General features: G+C 51.3%; 1 protein-coding gene across 1 annotated transcript in view; it reads right to left on the minus strand.

Moving 5' to 3' along the window:
* LOC119376027 (uncharacterized) overlaps nucleotides 1-4,685 on the minus strand; it is a 91,319-nt gene extending 86,634 nt beyond the window's left edge. The window contains exon 1 of the mRNA XM_037646020.1: nucleotides 4,223-4,685. Within this exon, the coding sequence (XP_037501948.1) occupies nucleotides 4,223-4,685 (463 nt within the window). The remainder of the gene's footprint in view (nucleotides 1-4,222) is intronic.
* Between the last annotated feature and the right edge of the window lie 14,983 nt (nucleotides 4,686-19,668).

A 19,668-nucleotide genomic window follows, 5' to 3' on the forward strand; every position in this document is an offset into this window, starting at 1 on the left:
TTGTAGCGTATTGTAGGCGAACTTGTGCCCAGATAACTAGGTGCAAAATCAAGGAGTCCGCTATAGCGTGCCACACATAAAAAGTGTCCGTTCGACGAACGCACTTCTTCTTCTCGCCCGCTGGTCAACTCACAGTCTCGTGACCGTGCGCGAGAGGCATGCGTTGCGCGGCCACATGAAGCACGAGCAGGCGCGAGACGTTGCGGACGCTAACCCAGCGGCCCGCTGGCTTCTTGGTAGGGAAAACTTATTGTCGGTAGTCTCTGCGGCATTAGCCCCCTCCGGAATACGCATCGTCCCGATGCGCGATGGGGGGAAGTAGACAAGAAGGGAGCGTTTTCACTGTCTCTCGTAATAGGGCTTCATGCGCACTGTACGACCTCCGCAGTGTTTTGCCGTTTTGAGCGCTCGTGTCCATCGGGGATGACTTGGTAGTTTAGGTCACTAAGTCGTCGGAGAACCTATATGGACCAAAGTACCGACGGAGGAGCTTTTCTGAGAGCCCGCGGCGTCTTATTGGGTCCATATCCACACTTTATCGCCTGGATGGTACTGAACTTCTCGGCGGCGCAGGTTGTAGTGGCTTGCGTCCTTGCGTTGTTGTTGAATTATTCGGTGTCGTGCCAGCTGGCGCGCTTCTTCAGCTCTTTGTAGAAAGTCGTCAACTTCAGATGGCTCGTAATTGTCGTTGTCTACTGGTAACATCGCGTCGAGTGTCGTGGTGACAGTGCGGCCGTAGACCAGCTGAAATGGGGGGACGCGGGTAGTTTCCTGTAGGGCCGTATTGTAGGCGAAAGTTGCGTATGGCAGGATTTCGTCCCACGTCTTATGCTCAATGTCCACATACATCGATAGCATGTCAGCAATGGTTCGGTTTAGGCGTTCCGTCAACCCGTTCGTTTGTGGGTGGTATGCAGTGCTTTTTCTATGACTGGTATTAGTCATCGTCATCAAGGACTGCATCAACGCAGATGTGAAGGCTGCTCCTCGATCGGTAATGACGACCATTGGGGCACCATGTCGAAGAACTATGTTTTGAACGAAAAACTTGGCAACTTCAGTTGCCGCTCAAGGCAGCCGGTTTCAGCGTACCGTGTCAAATAGTCCGTCGCGACGACGATCCACCTTTTCCCTGATGACGACATTGGAAACGGTCCGAGAAGGTCCATTCCCACTTGTTGAAATGGAGTCTTAGGAGGGTCTATGGGCTGGAGAAGGCCGGCCATCTTGAGGGGTGGTGCTTTGCGCCTTTGGCATTCGCGACATGTCTTCACGTAATGCCGCACAGACGCAAACAACTTGGGCCAGTAATATTTTTGGTGAATTCTGGCGAATGTTCGACTGACGCCCAAGTGGCCCGCCGACGGTTCATCGTGACAAGCTTCTAAGATTTCAGGCCTCATGGCTGACGGTACAACGAGTAGGAACTTCTCCTTGTTGCGCTCAAAGTTCCTCTTGTAGAGTGCATTAGCTCGGAGACAGAATGAGGATAATCCTCTCTTAAATGCGCGTGGAACTTGGACGTCAAACCCTTCGAGATGCTTTATCAATTGGAGCAGTTCTGTGTCAGCCCGTTGATGCTCGGCAATTTCTGAGGTTTCCATTACACAAAAGAATGGGAAGTCCTCTTCTTCTGAAGGAGTAGAGTCGAGTGGCGAGCGTGACAAGCAATCAGCATCGTTGTGTTTTCTGCCAGACCTATATACAACGGTAATGTCGTATTCTTGGAGCCTGAGGCTCCATCTCGCAAGTCGTCCCGATGGGTCTTTTAAGCTTGCCAGCCAACAAAGTGAGTGGTGGTCGCTGACGGCACGGAACGGCCTGCCGTACAGGTATGGCCTGAATTTGCTGATAGCCCATATGACTGCCAAGCATTCTTTTCTGTCGCGGAGTAATTTCTTTCAGGTTTTGAAAGGGTGCGGCTCGCATACGCTATCACTTTCTCTGCTCCATTTTGCCACTGAACGAGGACCGCGCCGAGGCCGAGATTGCTTGCATCTGTATGGACTTCCGTGTCAGCGGTCTCGTCGAAGTGGGCGAGGATAGGCGGGGCTTGCAAACGTTGCTTTAATTCACTAAAAGCCATCTCTTGCTCAGCATGCCAAACGAACGGTATCTCCTCCTTCGTGAGTCTTGTTAGAGGTTCGGCAATTTTTGAGAAATTTTCCACAAATCGCCTATAGTAAGCGCATAAACCCAAAAATCGACGCACCTCTTTCTTGTCTCTTGGCTTTGGAAATCGTGCGACGGCCGCAGTCTTGTCGGGGTCCGGGCCAACACCTTCAGCGCTGATCACATGACCCAGGAATCGAAGCTTCTCAAATCCAAACTGGCACTTTTCCGGTTTAATCGTCAAGCCAGCGGACTCAATAGCCTGAAGTACTAAACGTAGTTCTCTATGTGCTGGTCAAACGTTGCCGAAAAAAACCACTACGTCGTCCAGGTAGACTAAACAAGACTGCCATTTGAGGCCCGAGAGGACACTGTCCATCATGCGCTGGAATGTCGCTGGCGCACAACAGAGGCCGAATGGGAGTGCTTTAAATTCATACAGGCCGTCCGGAGTTACGAAAGCAGTCTTTTCACGGTCTCTTTCATCCACTTCAATTTGCCAATACCCGCTTTTTAAATCCAATGAAGAAAAATATCTTGCGTTCCGGAGCCGATCCAATGTATCATCGATTCGAGGCAAGGGGTATACATCCCGCTTGGTCACGCTGTTCAGTTTGCGGTAGTCGACACAGAATCTCAACGTATTGTCCTTCTTCCTCACAAGAACTACCGGCGATGCCCATGGGCTTTTGGACGGCTGAATGACATCGTCCTCCAACATTTCTTGCACTTGACCCTTTATGATCTCTCGTTCTTTCGGCGATACTCGATACGGATGTTGGTATACTGGCATTGTTGTTTCGTCTGTTATTATTCTGTGTTTAACAATCTGGGTGCGCCGAACTTTTGACGAGGGGAAACATCCTGCAAAATCTCTTATCAGGTCTTGTATGTTTCTTCTCGGCTGGCGACAGATTTTGGCTGATTGCAACTGTCCCTCCGAGTATCATGCACATTTTCTGAGGCAGGTGGTCCTGACGCCAGGCTACTTAAATCTGTCACAGCTGCAAAACTGTGTAGAAAGGCAATGGCAGTGTTTCTTGCAACATGCTGAATTTCATTTCCGAAATTCGTGAGCAATACATTGGCACACCCACCACGTAACTGAATAATGCCCCGAGCTATGCAAATGCCTTTCTTAAGCAGCAACTCGACGTTGGGATCCGCTATGCCTTCATAGTCGACGAATGCGTCATTCCTTACGCCAACCAGCACGCTGCATCGTGGTGGCAACGTTACGTCATCGTCGATAACACGCAATGCAGGACACTCCGGCTCCTTCGTGTCTATGGCCAGCTTAGTCGAGAAAGAAACGCTAGAATTCTGCAGGTTGATTATAGCCCCGTTCGCCAACAGAAAATCCATCCCAAGTATTACGTCCCTCGAGCATTCTGGAAGTACGACGAAATCAGCGACGTAAATAGAACCTTGAATTCCGATTCTTGCGGTACATTCCCAGAGGTGTAATGAGATGGCCCCAGCGGTACGTATTTGTGGTCCACTCCAAGGCGTCAAAACTTTCTTTAAGTCCTTTGCGATAGCATAGCTTACGACTGAATAATCGGCACCTGTGTCGACTAAAACGTTCAATTCACACCCGTCTACGGTAACGCGCAAGTCCGAAGAAATTTTTTCTTTACTTATCTTAGTCCTCGTATTGTGCTCGTCGCTGCTGCGCTGGGGCCTTGACGGAGGATCTTCGCTTGTCGGACATCAGCGGCCTTGCCTCCCCAGGTCGCTGGCTTCAGTTTCCTGACGGGGACTCATGACGGCGCCTTGTTGAGTTGAAGTTGGTGAACTTGACGCCGAGGGCTGGCGATCGTAACGATCAGGCGTGGTGCCTGGCTCGTGCGGAAACTAGCAGCTGGAAATTGATGCCTTGACAAGTAGTCCTCGATTTCGACGGGTCTTTCACCATTTCGGGGGCATGGCGCATTTACGGAAAACCCGCGGAGACCGACTCTTCGATATGGGCACATTCTGTAAAGGTGTCCAGCTTCTCCGCAATGAAAACAAAGCGGCGTCCTGTCGGGTGTGCGCCACACGTCGCTTTTTCGTGGCCTCAGATCTCCTTGAAAAGGTGAGCCGCTCGAAGCCGATGGACGGCCACCGGGGGCTGCAAACGAAGCACTGTGCACGACGGGTTGGCGCAAAGCGTCGGCGTACGTTGGTACTCGACGTTCCTGCAATGGCTGTTCGAGTCGAACAGGTTGCGCCTCGGGTTCCGCTTGCAGAATGGCGTGACGAACTTCATCCCGAATAACAGTGGCAAGAGTTGAGACTGTCGGCGTAACTTGTGGGTGCAGAAGCTTTCGAAGCTCTTCCTTTACAATGGATCGTACCATTTCCCTCAGCGCTTCGCTGTTGCTGCCCATGCTTGTCGAAAGGACCTCTGCAGGTACACTACTGGCATCACGGTTGTAGTGACGAGAGCGCTGCTGCAATGCGCGCTCTATGGTCGTGGCTTCGCTGCGGAACTCGGCAACGGTGCGTGGTGGGTTGCGAACCAACCCTGCGAATAAGTCCTGTTTGACTCCTCGCATCAGGTGACGCAGTTTTTTCTCTTCGGTCATGTTCGGATCGGCGCGTCTGAAAAGGCGGGACATATCCTCGATATACATGCCAACGCTCTCGTTCGTGCGCTGGTTTCTGGACTGGAGAGAATTCTCTGCCTTCTCTCGACGATCGGTGCTGGCATACGTAGCGACCAGATGTCGTCGAAACTCTTGCCAGGTCGGTATCACCGCTTCGTGGTTTTCATACCATGTCTCGCTGCATCCTCCAACGCGAAGTACACGCGGCTCAGTTTTCTTGCCTCGTCCCAGCCGTTGATGTTCGCCACCCGCTCGAAGTGTTCCAACCAGTCCTCCACATCTTCGTACGTATCACCGTGGAAGGGCTCAGGCATGCACGGTGGAGACACGATGAGTTCGGATGTCACCGGGCTGGTCATCGTTCTTTCGTTGGCAGTGGACGATGCCTGTGTTGCCGGAGCAGTAGGGAGCGGTCCAAATTCAGGCGGGTCTCCTCGGAGGCGGCGGCTTGCACGCTGGTGTACTGGAGTCAGTTCACCAGGCTCCAATCGCTGAGGGTCAGGGCTCCGCTCTCTTGCACCCAGGGGACTTCCAATCATACCCCGCACCTCCACCAGAATGTAGCGTATTGAAGAGGGGAAACACAAACACTCGTTTATTGTAGGCGAACTTGTGCCCAGATAACTAGGTGCAAAATCAAGGAGTCCGCTATAGCGTGCCACACATAAAAAGTGTCCGTTCGACGAACGCACTTCTTCTTCTCGCCCGCTGGTCAACTCACAGTCTCGTGACCGTGCGCGAGAGGCATGCGTTGCGCGGCCACATGAAGCACGAGCAGGCGCGAGACGTTGCGGACGCTAACCCAGCGGCCCGCTGGCTTCTTGGTAGGGAAAACTTATTGTCGGTAGTCTCTGCGGCAATATTGAAGAGTGGCACGACGTTCGGGAACAGGAGAAATGAAGGGATGAGCTGGACAGCTATTTTCATTTTGTCCGGGTCGGCAAAGACGTCCGAAATTTGCTCCAGCGGTGGAAGTTTGAGACCGACTATACCACTGCCTTGACAATTGGGAAAGCAGATATTTTGCGAGCCTACGGCTACCGCGAACAGTTCAAGGAACATTAGCGCGGCAGGCTGCCTCAGAAAACAAGGCATGGTGTGCTTACAGAAACCTCTTGATAGTTTGAATTTTCGTACAATTACATGTGAAGAAATTACCTGTAAACTGTGCCACAAAAACATATATATCCTGTATATACTAGCAGCGGTGTGACATATGGAAAGACTGCCATGACAAATAGTTGCTTTTTCTTTTCGGCTGTTAATACGTATTGCGAAAAGTAGACGTGGTGCATGGAGTTCGTTATAATTTTTATATAGGTTAGCGTATTTATGACAAAGGTAATAACTTTGGCTTTTTTCCTGTATTTCTCTTGCCGTGGCAAGGTGCCGCTATGCTGAAGACAGGTGCTACATATCCAGAAGGGTTCACGATTCGGTGTGTTGGTAGAGCATGCTTTATATTTCAATAGAGCGCTATAAACACAAAGCGAAGAGGGCGTTCTGCTCTCTTTCTTCTCTATTCTTATAGTGACCTCTGGTAAAACTGAACTCATGCTGCCAATCACTTTTCTTGCTACAATATCTGCTACCAAACGCTTTTGATTATTCCCATTGAATTTGCAGAAAAAACATAGGTAACGTATCCAAAAAATGCTTAGGTATTGTTCATGATAGTAAGGCACTGTTTAGTGCGCTCACGTCATTTTAACGCCACGAGATTTCACAAATTTGTGATGTTGTGTAACAAGCACGGATTTTAGGGCACACCGAAAATTTTGATGAACTGCGAAGAACCAATAATCAAAAATATGTCGTATCAAAAATAGCGTACTTTCTTATTTTTTATGTAGTTGTGCACCAGCGGGTGGAGGAACGCAGGGGGCGTCGACTAGTGCGGACGCGCGAACATCGCCTCCCGCTTGTGTAAATGTTTTCGGGCGGAAAAACGTCTCATCTTTAGACAGTTTTCACACCATTCGACGCAGTTCGTCTAGGGGACCACGCCGATATCAAGTTTTTGCCTGTGGGTGGTGCCATTTTCGCGATTTTTTCACTCCGATCCCGACCCACGGTTGTTAGGCGCGGCGAGGCCTAGCTCTCGCACGCCGCCGTGCACTCGCTACTCCCAAGAATGTCCACGCAGGTGACGGTCGAGGGGGAGGACATCACCCCCAAGGAGTGCCTGGAGTCCGGAAGGACCACGGCCATTTCCAAGCGCAAGTCGCAAAGCGAGCCCTACGTCAACGGCCGGGAAAAGTGTACACAACGCGTGAGCGAACGCGGCGGGTTCCGCACGCCCGCCGCCGGCGTCGTCAAGAAACGCTTCACCGCGGCCTTAAGGTTCACCCGCCTGCCGAGGGAGCACTTTAGGGTCATCTTCCGCCTCACGGGCGGCAGCGGGGACCCGCTGGTGGTCGCGGGCGACTGCAACGCTCGACACCGCGAGTGGGGCTACCCGTCCTCGACCGCGAATGGGAGTGACCTTTGGCAAACGGCTGCTGATCACGCGCTCGTACTCTTGACGCATCCGTCTTTCCCCACAAGAACGGGCACTTCGATCACTAGGGACTCCACGCCGGACCTTACCTTCGTTAAGGGGGTGGGGCCAACCTCGTGGCGTAACCTGCACGAGAACTTGGGTAGTCATCACTTCGTCTTGGCCACCTCCTTCGAGGTGTCGAGCAGGCCCCCGCGCGAATTTAGGGTCACAGATTGGGACCTCTTTCGCAAAATCGCGGAAGGAACGACAGCGGAAGATTCAGACATTAAAGACTGGTTGTCGCAATTGAGAAGGAACCTCGAGTCCGCCACCAAGACAGTCCGCACGGACCTCAAGGTGGACAGTCGTCTCGCCTACCTCAACGAGGCAAAGGCCGCTCTCCTAGCAAGATGGAAGGGCCAACGGCTCAATCGTAGACTCTGTAAGAGAATAGCTGAACTCAATCGCACCATTGAGAAACACTGTGGCGCGCTTGCTAAGCAGCAGTGGGACGAGCTTTGCAACTCGGTCGACGGGCAAATGCGCACGGGAGGCAAGTGGAACCTCCTGAAGCAGCTCCTATAGGTGTAGGCCTCCAAGTCAAACCAGAGACTAGCTTTGGATAGGGCTTACACGAAGCCAAACAGGAGGGCTCCACGGCGGACGACATTCTCCGGTCATTGGCCCATAAATACCTACCGATAAGTCTAAAAGAACTTGTTGTTGGGCTAGTTGGTAGATCATTTTCAAAAGTTAATTAGAGCGCAACCACACGACACATTCACACACCCACACACCCACAACCCAGACATCAACCACGCACCGAGAAGTCCCTCGGGCGACGCGGACTACCCCCACTACCGGGGCCTCCAGAGGGAGGACCTCGACGCTCCCTTCTCTAAAAACGAGGTCTGTGAAGCGCTTTTCAACCTTAATGGCCAATCGGGCCCGGGGCCGGACGGTATTTCGAACAGGCTGCTTCGCAATCTGCCGAAAAGGCCGTTGTCACCTTAACAGACGAGATCAATCGCGTGTGGGACACGGGTGACGTCCCGGACGATTGGGAGCTAGGGTCAGTAATTCTTATTCCAAAGCCAGGTCGAACCCATGGCCTAAACAACCTGCGACCGACTTCGTTCGTGGGAAACGTCGCGGAACACGTCATTCACAACCGGATATCTAGGTATATCAAGGAACACGAACTCTTCCCTTACAACATCATAGGATTTCGCCTGTCCCTGTCCACACAGGATGGTATGAAGCTCATTAAGCACCACATCATTCATAGGGATACCAGAGACGTCAGGGGCATCCTGGCTGCTGGATCTCGAAAAGGCCTTCGATAACATTTCGCATAGGCACGTCCTGGATTCCATTTCGGACATTGGACTTGGGTGAAGTTTCACGGGTTGGTCACTTCGTTCTTTCGGGGCAGGCGCGCCACCCTCAAGGGGCGCGAGGTAGCGTCTGATCCCTTCGAGCTGGGAGCGGGGGCACTCCTCAGGGGTCGGTAACCTCGCCTCTTCAACGTCGGCATGCGCGACCTCTCCGCCCACCACTCTAAAGTGGACGGCGTTAATCACGCTCTTTACACCAATGACATCACGGTGTGGTGCGAAGGTGGCAGTGAAGGTAGAGTCGAGGAATCCCTACAGGCGGCCCTGAGCTGCACGGAGGAATTTTTGAAGGGCACGGGGCTCCGGCTCTCCCTGTCCAAGTCCTAACGTCTTTTGTATCACCCGACGAGGAGGGAGGGCAACCCCAAGGGACAGGTCCCGAGACCTTCACACAGCCATCGGATAGGTGATTCCAAGAGTTGAGGTCATCCGCGTACTCGGTATGCTGATCGAGGCAAATGGTTCTAACGCACAAACGTTTGCTCGTATCGCCACCAAAACAGACAACATGGTCAGGCTTAGGGTCTCTAACAGCCGCGGAGGGCTGGAGGAAGAAAACCTCCTCAGGTTGTAGCACGCCTTCCTAATGAGTCATATCACTTACGTGGCCGCCGCGCATCGCTGTCAGAGATACGAGAGGGCAAAGCTCGGGGCGCTAATGCGTAAGAGCATCAAAAAGGTGCTCGGCATCCCCGTGGGAGCCAGCACGGAGAAGCTTATGGAGCTGGGAGTCCACAACACCCTCGACGAGGTTGTCGAGGCACAGCAGACAGCCCAGGTCGCCAGGCTCTCTTCCTCGCCTGCGGGGAGGCAGGTCCTGGAAGCGCTCGGCTGCAATACCACTTCCATCAGCGAGGGGGTGCGCGCTCGACGCGCAAACGCGGGAGGCCATCACGGTCTCGCCGTTCCCACGCAACGTGCACCCACAACACAATGTAGGCAGGCGAAGGGCCAGGGCGGCCGCGCTTCTCAAATCCGTCGCCGGCGATCCGCGATCGGTCGCGTTCGTCGACGCCGCTCAGTACGATTCGTCCGACCGGTTCGTGATGGCCGTGGTAGATTACAGGGGCAACCTCCTTAACGCCGCATCGGTGTGGGGCTCGTCCCGGACACTGGCAGAACACGTGGCGGCAGGTCTCGCCCTCCGGGACGGGAGCAGGCCGCAGGTTTACACGGATTCCCGGGCGGCGGTCAGGGCCTTCGCGTCGGGTTCGGTCTCGAGAGAGGCGGCCTCCCTGCTTTGCGGCCGGAGCGTTGTCCCCCACGCCATCACTTGTTTCCCGGCCCACATGGGGCCTCAGGTCTCCCACGTCGTTCCCAACTCCAACGAGCTGACCCACGCCCATGCACGCGAACTCACCCACCTCGCCGGGGGAACGCTGCTCGCGGGTGCGGACGCGGGGCTACACAAGGACTCGCTCCACACGTTCAACGAGGTCACGAAGCACTGTAAGCTCGGCAGGAGGGTATATCCCCCGCCGCACACCAAGCTATCCAGGCCTCAGCCTTCCACCACCTTTCGCATGCTGCAGACAGGGTCATATCCCAGCCTAGCTAGGGTCAGCAGGTACGCGGACTCGTTCGAGCCCGATTGTCCGGATTGCGGAGACCCTTTCTGCACTTTGACCACATGCTCTGGCGGTGTCGCTCGTTACGGCAGCACGATCGTCTCACCACGGAAGAAGAGTGGAAGGACTGACTGAAGAGCTCCGACCTCGCTGTTCAGCTACGGGCCGTCCAGAGGGCCCGCGACGTGGCGGTCAGGCATGGCCTGCCCGTCCCGACGTGGGAGCTGCCCGTGGCGGCTCCTCCCCCGAGGGGGCTTTCCGAGTCGCCCCTCAGGACCACATTATAGTTCATTGTCTGTATGTCTGTGCACAAGTGGTCCTCACGCAGTGGAAAATTTTGGGGTAATTTGTTGCGTCGCGTTATGAGCAGGTGCCGTGTGTATGACCCAGAAAATTTCGACCGATCAGAAACCGCTAACGACCAATGCGGAAGGAAGAAATGGGGGAGGGGGTATTTTTACGTTATAATCACCCGTGTTGTTTTCAAAGAAAATTTGTGCTTACACCGTTTGCATAGGATTCATTACTTGGAGGGGCCGGAAGGCCTTCCAAGCAAAGTAGAAAACAGCGCAATACAAAGAAGACTATTACCGAACAGAACTAGCGCTGTTCAGCGCTAGTCCTGTTTGGTCTTCGTTGTATTCTATTATTGCGCTGTTTTGTACTACGAAGTTCGCACACTGCAAGCAATGTTGCAAATAGAAATACGATGAGCATTAAGAATGTACTTCGCCCATTACCACAAATTGTTACTTAAGAAGAACTTGTGGTTCACATGTTGACATGAATAGTAATATAACAATAGTAATAATCATAACAGTTGGCCAGAAACACTATTTAGACTGGGAGCAACCAAGGCTAAGTATAAGATATGCAAACCTAACTATCTGCAAGAAAGTGTAGTACTAATTACGGAAAAGGAAATGTACAGTGACTGTTGCCTACATTAAAAAAAACGCAAATATTAGTGAGCAGCACCTACACGAACGTTAACGAAATTTGATTTAATGATACAAATCTATGCTACAGGGGAGGCCGCCACTAGCATAATTGTATTTATTCATAATGTCAATAAAACTTCTTTTGGACCGGGTTGGTACAGTCGAGTGCGATATGAAGGTTATCGCATGAGCCTCGACCGGCCTAGCGTCCCAGGGGCCTAGCGGCACGTTTCGGAACAATGAAACTCAAGATTACGCATTATTCTCGCCTTCGTTGGCTGTTCAATGCCAAAACAATCAACCCTACTCCAAAAGGACATGCTTCTGGGCTAGTTGGTGCATGTATTGCTTAGGTACAGAAGACTGAGGCGCGAAATACATTTCTTGAAAAAGGGAGAAGCAGAAGAGAAGACAGAGAAGCGCCAACACTACCATCTGTTTAATGACAGACTACGAAAGGTACAGTAAAAAAGGAAACATTTCCGCGCATGCGTGAACAGGGGACATCAGACATGCAGCGACATGGTCAAGCCAACATAGTATCTAGGTAGCGCATTTCTGTCGAATACAAAGATACGAGTGTCACTGACACAATCAGAGCCTTCTTTTTTATATAGAAAGCTTCCAGCAGCTCTCTAGCCGTTTGTTGTCTGTCTTCTGACAAGAAGTCTTTGGCGCAAAGCATGGTTCATCCGCAGGGTTGCAATGCGCAGGAAGGTGCGCCTGATCTCTCTTACCTAAGCTGTTGGCATGCTCCCTCAATCTGTCATTAATGCAACGTCCGTTTGTCCAACGTAGGACTTGCCGCAGCTCAGGGGTATTTCATACACCACCTCTTGTGCACAGCGCCTAAAAGGTTTTTTGTGCTGCTTCTGACAGCCCCTCAGCTCCTCGCGTGTGATACGCGGGCACAATTGAGCCAACTTGTTGGGAGCTGAGAAAACGACCGGGATGCCGTAACGGGTAGCCACCTTCTTCAGGTTATGGCTCACACGGTGTATATATGGAACTACCTCTGGCTTAACCCGATCCCTTTCTTCCAAGTGCCTGATTGCACCGGCAGCGCTGGCTTTTACCTTCTGCAGCAGGGATTCAACCACGGAACCAATGACAGATCGAGGGAAACCGGCTTTGGAAAGTCTTTGAAGCTGGTTCGCAAAACTATCCTGCATAACGTGCTCACATGATCTGCGCAAGGCCAACTCCAAGCAAACCTGAGCGATTCCACGCTTCACAGTTTTTGAGTGTGCCGAGTCATACTGCAGCAACTCTTTCTGCATCGTGGGAGGTACGTACAGCAAACATGATCGCTCAAAATCGTTAGTTTGAGGTCTAAAAACTGCAGTGAGTTGTCTTTGGGAAGCCATTAGTAAACGTGAGACCAGCAGAGTTTGCTCTTTTAGAGCAAACTCTGCTCATGTTTGCTGTACGTACCTCCCACGATGCAAGAAAGAGTTGCTGCAGTATGACTCGGCACACTCAACTCAGCGATCATGTTTGCTGTACGTACCTCCCACGATGCAAGAAAGAGTTGCTGCAGTATGACTCAGCACACTCAACTCAGCGATCATGTTTGCTGTACGTACCTCCCACGATGCAAGAAAGAGTTGCTGCAGTATGACTCGGCACACTCAACTCAGCGATCAGTTTGCTGTACGTACCTCCCACGATGCAAGAAAGAGTTGCTGCAGTATGACTCGGCACACTCAACTCAGCGATCATGTTTGCTGTACGTACCTCCCACGATGCAAGAAAGAGTTGCTGCAGTATGACTCGGCACACTCAACTCAGCGATCATGTTTGCTGTACGTACCTCCCACGATGCAAGAAAGAGTTGCTGCAGTATGACTCGGCACACTCAACTCAGCGATCATGTTTGCTGTACGTACCTCCCACGATGCAAGAAAGAGTTGCTGCAGTATGACTCGGCACACTCAACTCAGCGATCATGTTTGCTGTACGTACCTCCCACGATGCAAGAAAGAGTTGCTGCAGTATGACTCGGCACACTCAACTCAGCGATCATGTTTGCTGTACGTACCTCCCACGATGCAAGAAAGAGTTGCTGCAGTATGACTCGGCACACTCAACTCAGCGATCATGTTTGCTGTACGTACCTCCCACGATGCAAGAAAGAGTTGCTGCAGTATGACTCGGCACACTCAACTCAGCGATCATGTTTGCTGTACGTACCTCCACGATGCAAGAAAGAGTTGCTGCAGTATGACTCGGCACACTCAACTCAGCGATCATGTTTGCTGTACGTACCTCCCACGATGCAAGAAAGAGTTGCTGCAGTATGACTCGGCACACTCAACTCAGCGATCATGTTTGCTGTACGTACCTCCACGATGCAAGAAAGAGTTGCTGCAGTATGACTCGGCACACTCAACTCAGCGATCATGTTTGCTGTACGTACCTCCCACGATGCAAGAAAGAGTTGCTGCAGTATGACTCGGCACACTCAACTCAGCGATCATGTTGCTGTACGTACCTCCCACGATGCAAGAAAGAGTTGCTGCAGTATGACTCGGCACACTCAACTCAGCGATCATGTTTGCTGTACGTACCTCCCACGATGCAAGAAAGAGTTGCTGCAGTATGACTCGGCACACTCAACTCAGCGATCATGTTTGCTGTACGTACCTCCCACGACGCAAGAAAGAGTTGCTGCAGTATGACTCGGCACACTCAACTCAGCGATCATGTTTGCTGTACGTACCTCCCACGATGCAAGAAAGAGTTGCTGCAGTATGACTCGGCACACTCAACTCAGCGATCATGTTTGCTGTACGTACCTCCACGATGCAAGAAAGAGTTGCTGCAGTGACTCGGCACACTCAACTCAGCGATCATGTTTGCTGTACGTACCTCCCACGATGCAAGAAAGAGTTGCTGCAGTATGACTCGGCACACTCAACTCAGCGATCATGTTTGCTGTACGTACCTCCCACGATGCAAGAAAGAGTTGCTGCAGTATGACTCGGCACACTCAACTCAGCGATCATGTTTGCTGTACGTACCTCCCACGATGCAAGAAAGAGTTGCTGCAGTATGACTCGGCACACTCAACTCAGCGATCATGTTTGCTGTACGTACCTCCCACGATGCAAGAAAGAGTTGCTGCAGTATGACTCGGCACACTCAACTCAGCGATCATGTTTGCTGTACGTACCTCCCACGATGCAAGAAAGAGTTGCTGCAGTATGACTCGGCACACTCAACTCAGCGATCATGTTTGCTGTACGTACCTCCCACGATGCAAGAAAGAGTTGCTGCAGTATGACTCGGCACACTCAACTCAGCGATCATGTTTGCTGTACGTACCTCCCACGATGCAAGAAAGAGTCTGCAGTATGACTCGGCACACTCAACTCAGCGATCATGTTTGCTGTACGTACCTCCCACGATGCAAGAAAGAGTTGCTGCAGTATGACTCGGCACACTCAACTCAGCGATCATGTTTGCTGTACGTACCTCCCACGATGCAAGAAAGAGTTGCTGCAGTATGACTCGGCACACTCAACTCAGCGATCATGTTTGCTGTACGTACCTCCCACGATGCAAGAAAGAGTTGCTGCAGTATGACTCGGCACACTCAACTCAGCGATCATGTTTGCTGTACGTACCTCCCACGATGCAAGAAAGAGTTGCTGCAGTATGACTCGGCACACTCAACTCAGCGATCATGTTTGCTGTACGTACCTCCCACGATGCAAGAAAGAGTTGCTGCAGTATGACTCGGCACACTCAACTCAGCGATCATGTTTGCTGTACGTACCTCCCACGATGCAAGAAAGAGTTGCTGCAGTATGACTCGGCACACTCAACTCAGCGATCATGTTTGCTGTACGTACCTCCCACGATGCAAGAAAGAGTTGCTGCAGTATGACTCGGCACACTCAACTCAGCGATCATGTTTGCTGTACGTACCCCCACGATGCAAGAAAGAGTTGCTGCAGTATGACTCGGCACACTCAACTCAGCGATCATGTTTGCTGTACGTACCTCCCACGATGCAAGAAAGAGTTGCTGCAGTATGACTCGGCACACTCAACTCAGCGATCATGTTTGCTGTACGTACCTCCCACGATGCAAGAAAGAGTTGCTGCAGTATGACTCGGCACACTCAACTCAGCGATCATGTTTGCTGTACGTACCTCCCACGATGCAAAAGAGTTGCTGCAGTATGACTCGGCACACTCAACTCAGCGATCATGTTTGCTGTACGTACCTCCCACGATGCAAGAAAGAGTTGCTGCAGTATGACTCGGCACACTCAAAAAACTGTGAAGCGTGGAATCGCTCAGGTTTGCTTGGAGTTGGCCTTGTGCAGATCATGTGAGCACGTTATGCAGGATAGTTTTGGGAAACCAGCTTCAAAGACTTTCCAAAGCCGGTTTCCCTCGATCTGTCATTGGTTCCGTGGTTGAATCCCTGCTGCAGAAGGTAAAAGCCAGCGCTGCCGGTGCAATCAGGCACTTGGAAGAAAGGGATCGGGTTAAGCCAGAGGTAGTTCCATATATACACCGTGTGAGCCATAACCTGAAGAAGGTGGCTACCCGTTACGGCATCCCGGTCGTTTTCTCAGCTCCCAACAAGTTGGCTCAATTGTGCCCGCGTATCACACGCGAGGAGCTGAGGGGCTGTCAGAAGCAGCACAAAAAACCTTTTAGGCGCTGTGCACAGAGGTGGTGTACCCCTGAGCTGCGGCAAGTCCTACGTTGGACAAACGGGACGTTGCATTAATGACAGATTGAGGGAGCATGCCAACAGCTTAGGTAAGAGAGATCAGGCGCACCTTCCTACGCATTGCAACTCCTGCGGATGTGAACCATGCTTTGCGCAAATACTGATTCTTGTCAGAAGCAGACAACAAACGGCTAGAGAGCTGCTGGAAGCTTTCTATATAAAAAAGAAAGGCTCTGATTGTGTCAGTGGACACTTCGATATCTTTGTATTCGACAGAAATGCGCTACCTAGATACTAAGTTGGCTTGACCATGTCGCTGCCCATCTGATGTCCCCTGTTCACGCATGCGCGGAAATGTTTCGTTTTTTACTGTACCTTTCGTAGTCTGTCATTAAACAGTTGGTAGTGTTGGCGCTTCTCTGTCTTCTCTTCTGCTTCTCCCTTTTTCAAGAAATGTATTTCGCGCCTCAGTCTTCTGTACCTAAGCAATCAACCCTACGGCGAACACTGGTCCCATTCTCTCTATTTTCAGCTTTTCAATCGTTGCGATCAATCGCGCATTCTTCGTTGGCTCTTATCTCCGTGGGCGATAACAAAGTTGCTGGCAAAGATCTAGTAAAGCCAGTGCTTGGCACTGTTTTGTTTGAACGGCTTGCTAAGTGAAACAATATATATCGCGTCGTCATAAAAAAAAAAAGAAATGAAAATGCGTCTTTCTCAGACGGGAGTGACCGCAGCTTAAGGAACAACGAAAAGAGTGAGTGAAGCATGCCTGATACCTCCCTCTCCTCGAAAGGGGATTCTGGGCCGTGGCGCTGTTGTCGTTCTTGGTCGACGCTCACGCGATAACCTTCAAATCGCGCTCGACATAGCTTTTAAGATCAAAATCTCAGCGCAAACCCGACGGACCACAAAGAATAGTTGAGACAAGCGTCCGTCCAGGTTTCCCCTGAAGTTTTCATCAAGCATAAAGTAGCGTGGGTAATTTATAACAAAGTGTTGTTTGCAATACTGTTACATGCATGGCACGTATATGTATGGTTGTCCCAATATATGCCAGGAGGAGAGTTGCGCATGCGTAGTGTGAATGCGGTCTACCAGGCCGACGCCGCATACCCCCGAGCAAGAGATGCTTCGCATCTAAAGCTTTTGAGCCATTGCAACTACTTGCGAAGAGGGAAGACCAGCTGGGGATGCATTCGGACGGCGAGGCCTCTCGCGTGCGCTTCGCTTCACTTGGCCGATCGTCGTCCGTGGCATTCGCTCGACGCGCAAACTCGCGCTTGAGTTCGCGTAGAGGTTCCTCGAACTGCCACTGCGCTTGTTTGGAACGTACGACAGGTGTTCGATCAATGGAGAGCCCAGAAAGCAACTCAATTCGTCACTAGCGCGATCTCTTACGTCACGATACAACGCCAAACGATTGGCTGACGAGAAGTGTTCGAGAAAGACTACGACTTTTTTATTAAAGACGGCTACGCCAATCGCAGCACGTTTATCGGCGCGGACGCGTTCACGTGGCTGCTAGTGTGAGCAAGTCATGCAATGAAGAAGCAAGAGCTAACGTCCTGCGAAAATCGCAGTGTAATGCAGGCCTTTTTACAATCCTAAATTTGAAAACGCCGCCAAACCAGTGTTTCATACGACGCCGACAGATGGCGCTACGCGTCTGTGTGAATTAGAGTCACTGGAATTAGAGTCACTGGAAATTTTTCTAGTGATTCTAGTGTGAATTAGAGTGCCTCGATGCGTGCGCCCCCGCTTACAGTGGTGTCAGCTTTTGAAAGGGCAGGTGCCGCCTCCTCGGCCTTGGTGGCAGCGTGGCCGTCGTATTGAATCCCCCGCCCGGTCACTTGTGCGTGGCGCGCGTGCTGTTGTTAGGTCGGTGCTCGTTTCCCTCAAGTTTTATGCGCTCGCTACCGTCACCATAGCCGGGTGTTGCGTGCCGCAGTGCACCAATCATTCCAGGAACGCTGAGAGCGGTATCGTTTTCAATGATACGAGGTTTCTTTGGACAGGGAAAATGCAACGTGACAAGCGGCATCCGAAGAACATGTTCTGCACTTGCAGCGTAAGTTTCCGGCTGGTATTTTGAATGGACATGCAAGCATAACTTTTGCCGGTGTCAACCTTGTGTAATAAATGAACCCACTCATATCAGCTACATGCTTAACATAGTTTGGTGTACGTGTGCATCCTGCATTTTATTTTGCAAACATTCTCTACTGCACTTGGTTGGTCCTTTATCTGCCTTTGATTTTTCTTTGCCCCGCCACGGTGGTCTAGTGGTTATGGCGCTCGACTGCTGACCCGAAGGTCGCGGGATCGAATCCCGGCCCGCGGTGGCTGCATTTTCGATGGAGGCGAAAATGTTTGAGGCCCGTGTACTTAGATCTAGGTGCACGTTAAAGAACCCCAGGTGGTCGAAATTTCCGGAGCCCTCCACTACGGCGTCTCTCCTAATCATACCGTGGTTTTGGGACGTTAAACCCCAGATATTATTATTATATTTTTGCTTTCGCTATTTCTGTGATGTAAAATGTATCATGGAATATATTATGCGTGTTTGTCTGCAGGCGAGATCCTTCTTTTTTCCTATAATAATTTTGTGAGAATTTACGTCCCAAAAACCACGATATGATTATGACAGGCGCCGTATATACTGGAAGGCTCCGGAAATTTTGACCATCTGTTATTCTTTAACGTACACCTGAATCTGAGTACACGGACGTCTGTCATTTCACCTCCACCGAAATGGGGCCGCTGCGGCCGGGATTCGATCCCGCAACCTTCCGGTCACCAGTCGAGCACTATAACTAAAACCACGGCGGGTTCTTGTTTTCTATATTCCTTTCCGTGTTTCGTTTCAAGTACACCTTCTGTACTGGTCTGATGCCTATCTATGCATGTGTGCAGTTAAATGTGTTTATGCTTCCCTCTTTCTGTATTTCAAGGTTGCAACATTTTCTTCCTCTCTAAAATCATTACGCAGTTCGTGTTTTTTATTCATTTACGATCACTGGGAAGCTACTAGTGGCAGTAGTGTTTTATTGTGTAATTTGCGTTTTATTTGTGTAATTGCTTCTGTCAGCGCAGCATTATTGCGTAGAAATAAATGTCCTGTACACTGAATACTAACGCGCGCGCGCGCACACACACACACACACACACACACACACACACACACACACACACACACACACACACACACACACACACACATTTATATATAATGTGAAGAGGTTTATTGGTCGTTGAAAGACGTAATGGTCGTCAGCGGCAAGCAAGCGAGAAGAAGCGTCCAGAGGCACAGCGGCGATCCGAAACACGAGCCGAGCGAGCCGAGCGTTGGCGATGCTGCTGGATGGAGGCGCATCTTCTTCTTCACAATCGCCCCCGCTGAAAAAGGAGCCATCCTGGCGACCTAAGAAGTTTCAGGTAGAGGCTCATGGTACGGCTTGAGGCGGGAAACATGGACGATGTCACGTCCACGCCGGCGCATGTCATCCGATCGAGAAACTGGCTCGATAAGAAAATTAACTGGAGAGGTTTTCTCCAAGATGGTGTAAGGGCCCTCGTACCTTGGAACGAGCTTCGAGGAGAGTCCCGGAGTCTGGTATGGGACAGAGAGCCATACGAGAGACCCTGGGGCATAGCTAGGGTCTGGAAGTGAAGTGCTGCGGTTTTCTTTCTGTCGCTGCTGCTCTTGCGAGGTAAACGTGCGGGCGAGCTGGCGGCACTCTTCGGCTTGTCGAGCAGCTTCGGAGACAGGTGGACACTCGGAAGCATCAGGACGGTAGGGAAGTAGGGTGTCAATAGTATGTGAAGGCTCGCGTCCGTAAAGGAGAAAGAAAGGCGAAAATCCGGTAGTTGTTTGTATCG

This window comes from Rhipicephalus sanguineus, unplaced genomic scaffold, assembly GCF_013339695.2.
Source record: "Rhipicephalus sanguineus isolate Rsan-2018 unplaced genomic scaffold, BIME_Rsan_1.4 Seq1071, whole genome shotgun sequence".
NCBI classification, from domain to species: Eukaryota; Metazoa; Arthropoda; class Arachnida; order Ixodida; family Ixodidae; genus Rhipicephalus; species Rhipicephalus sanguineus.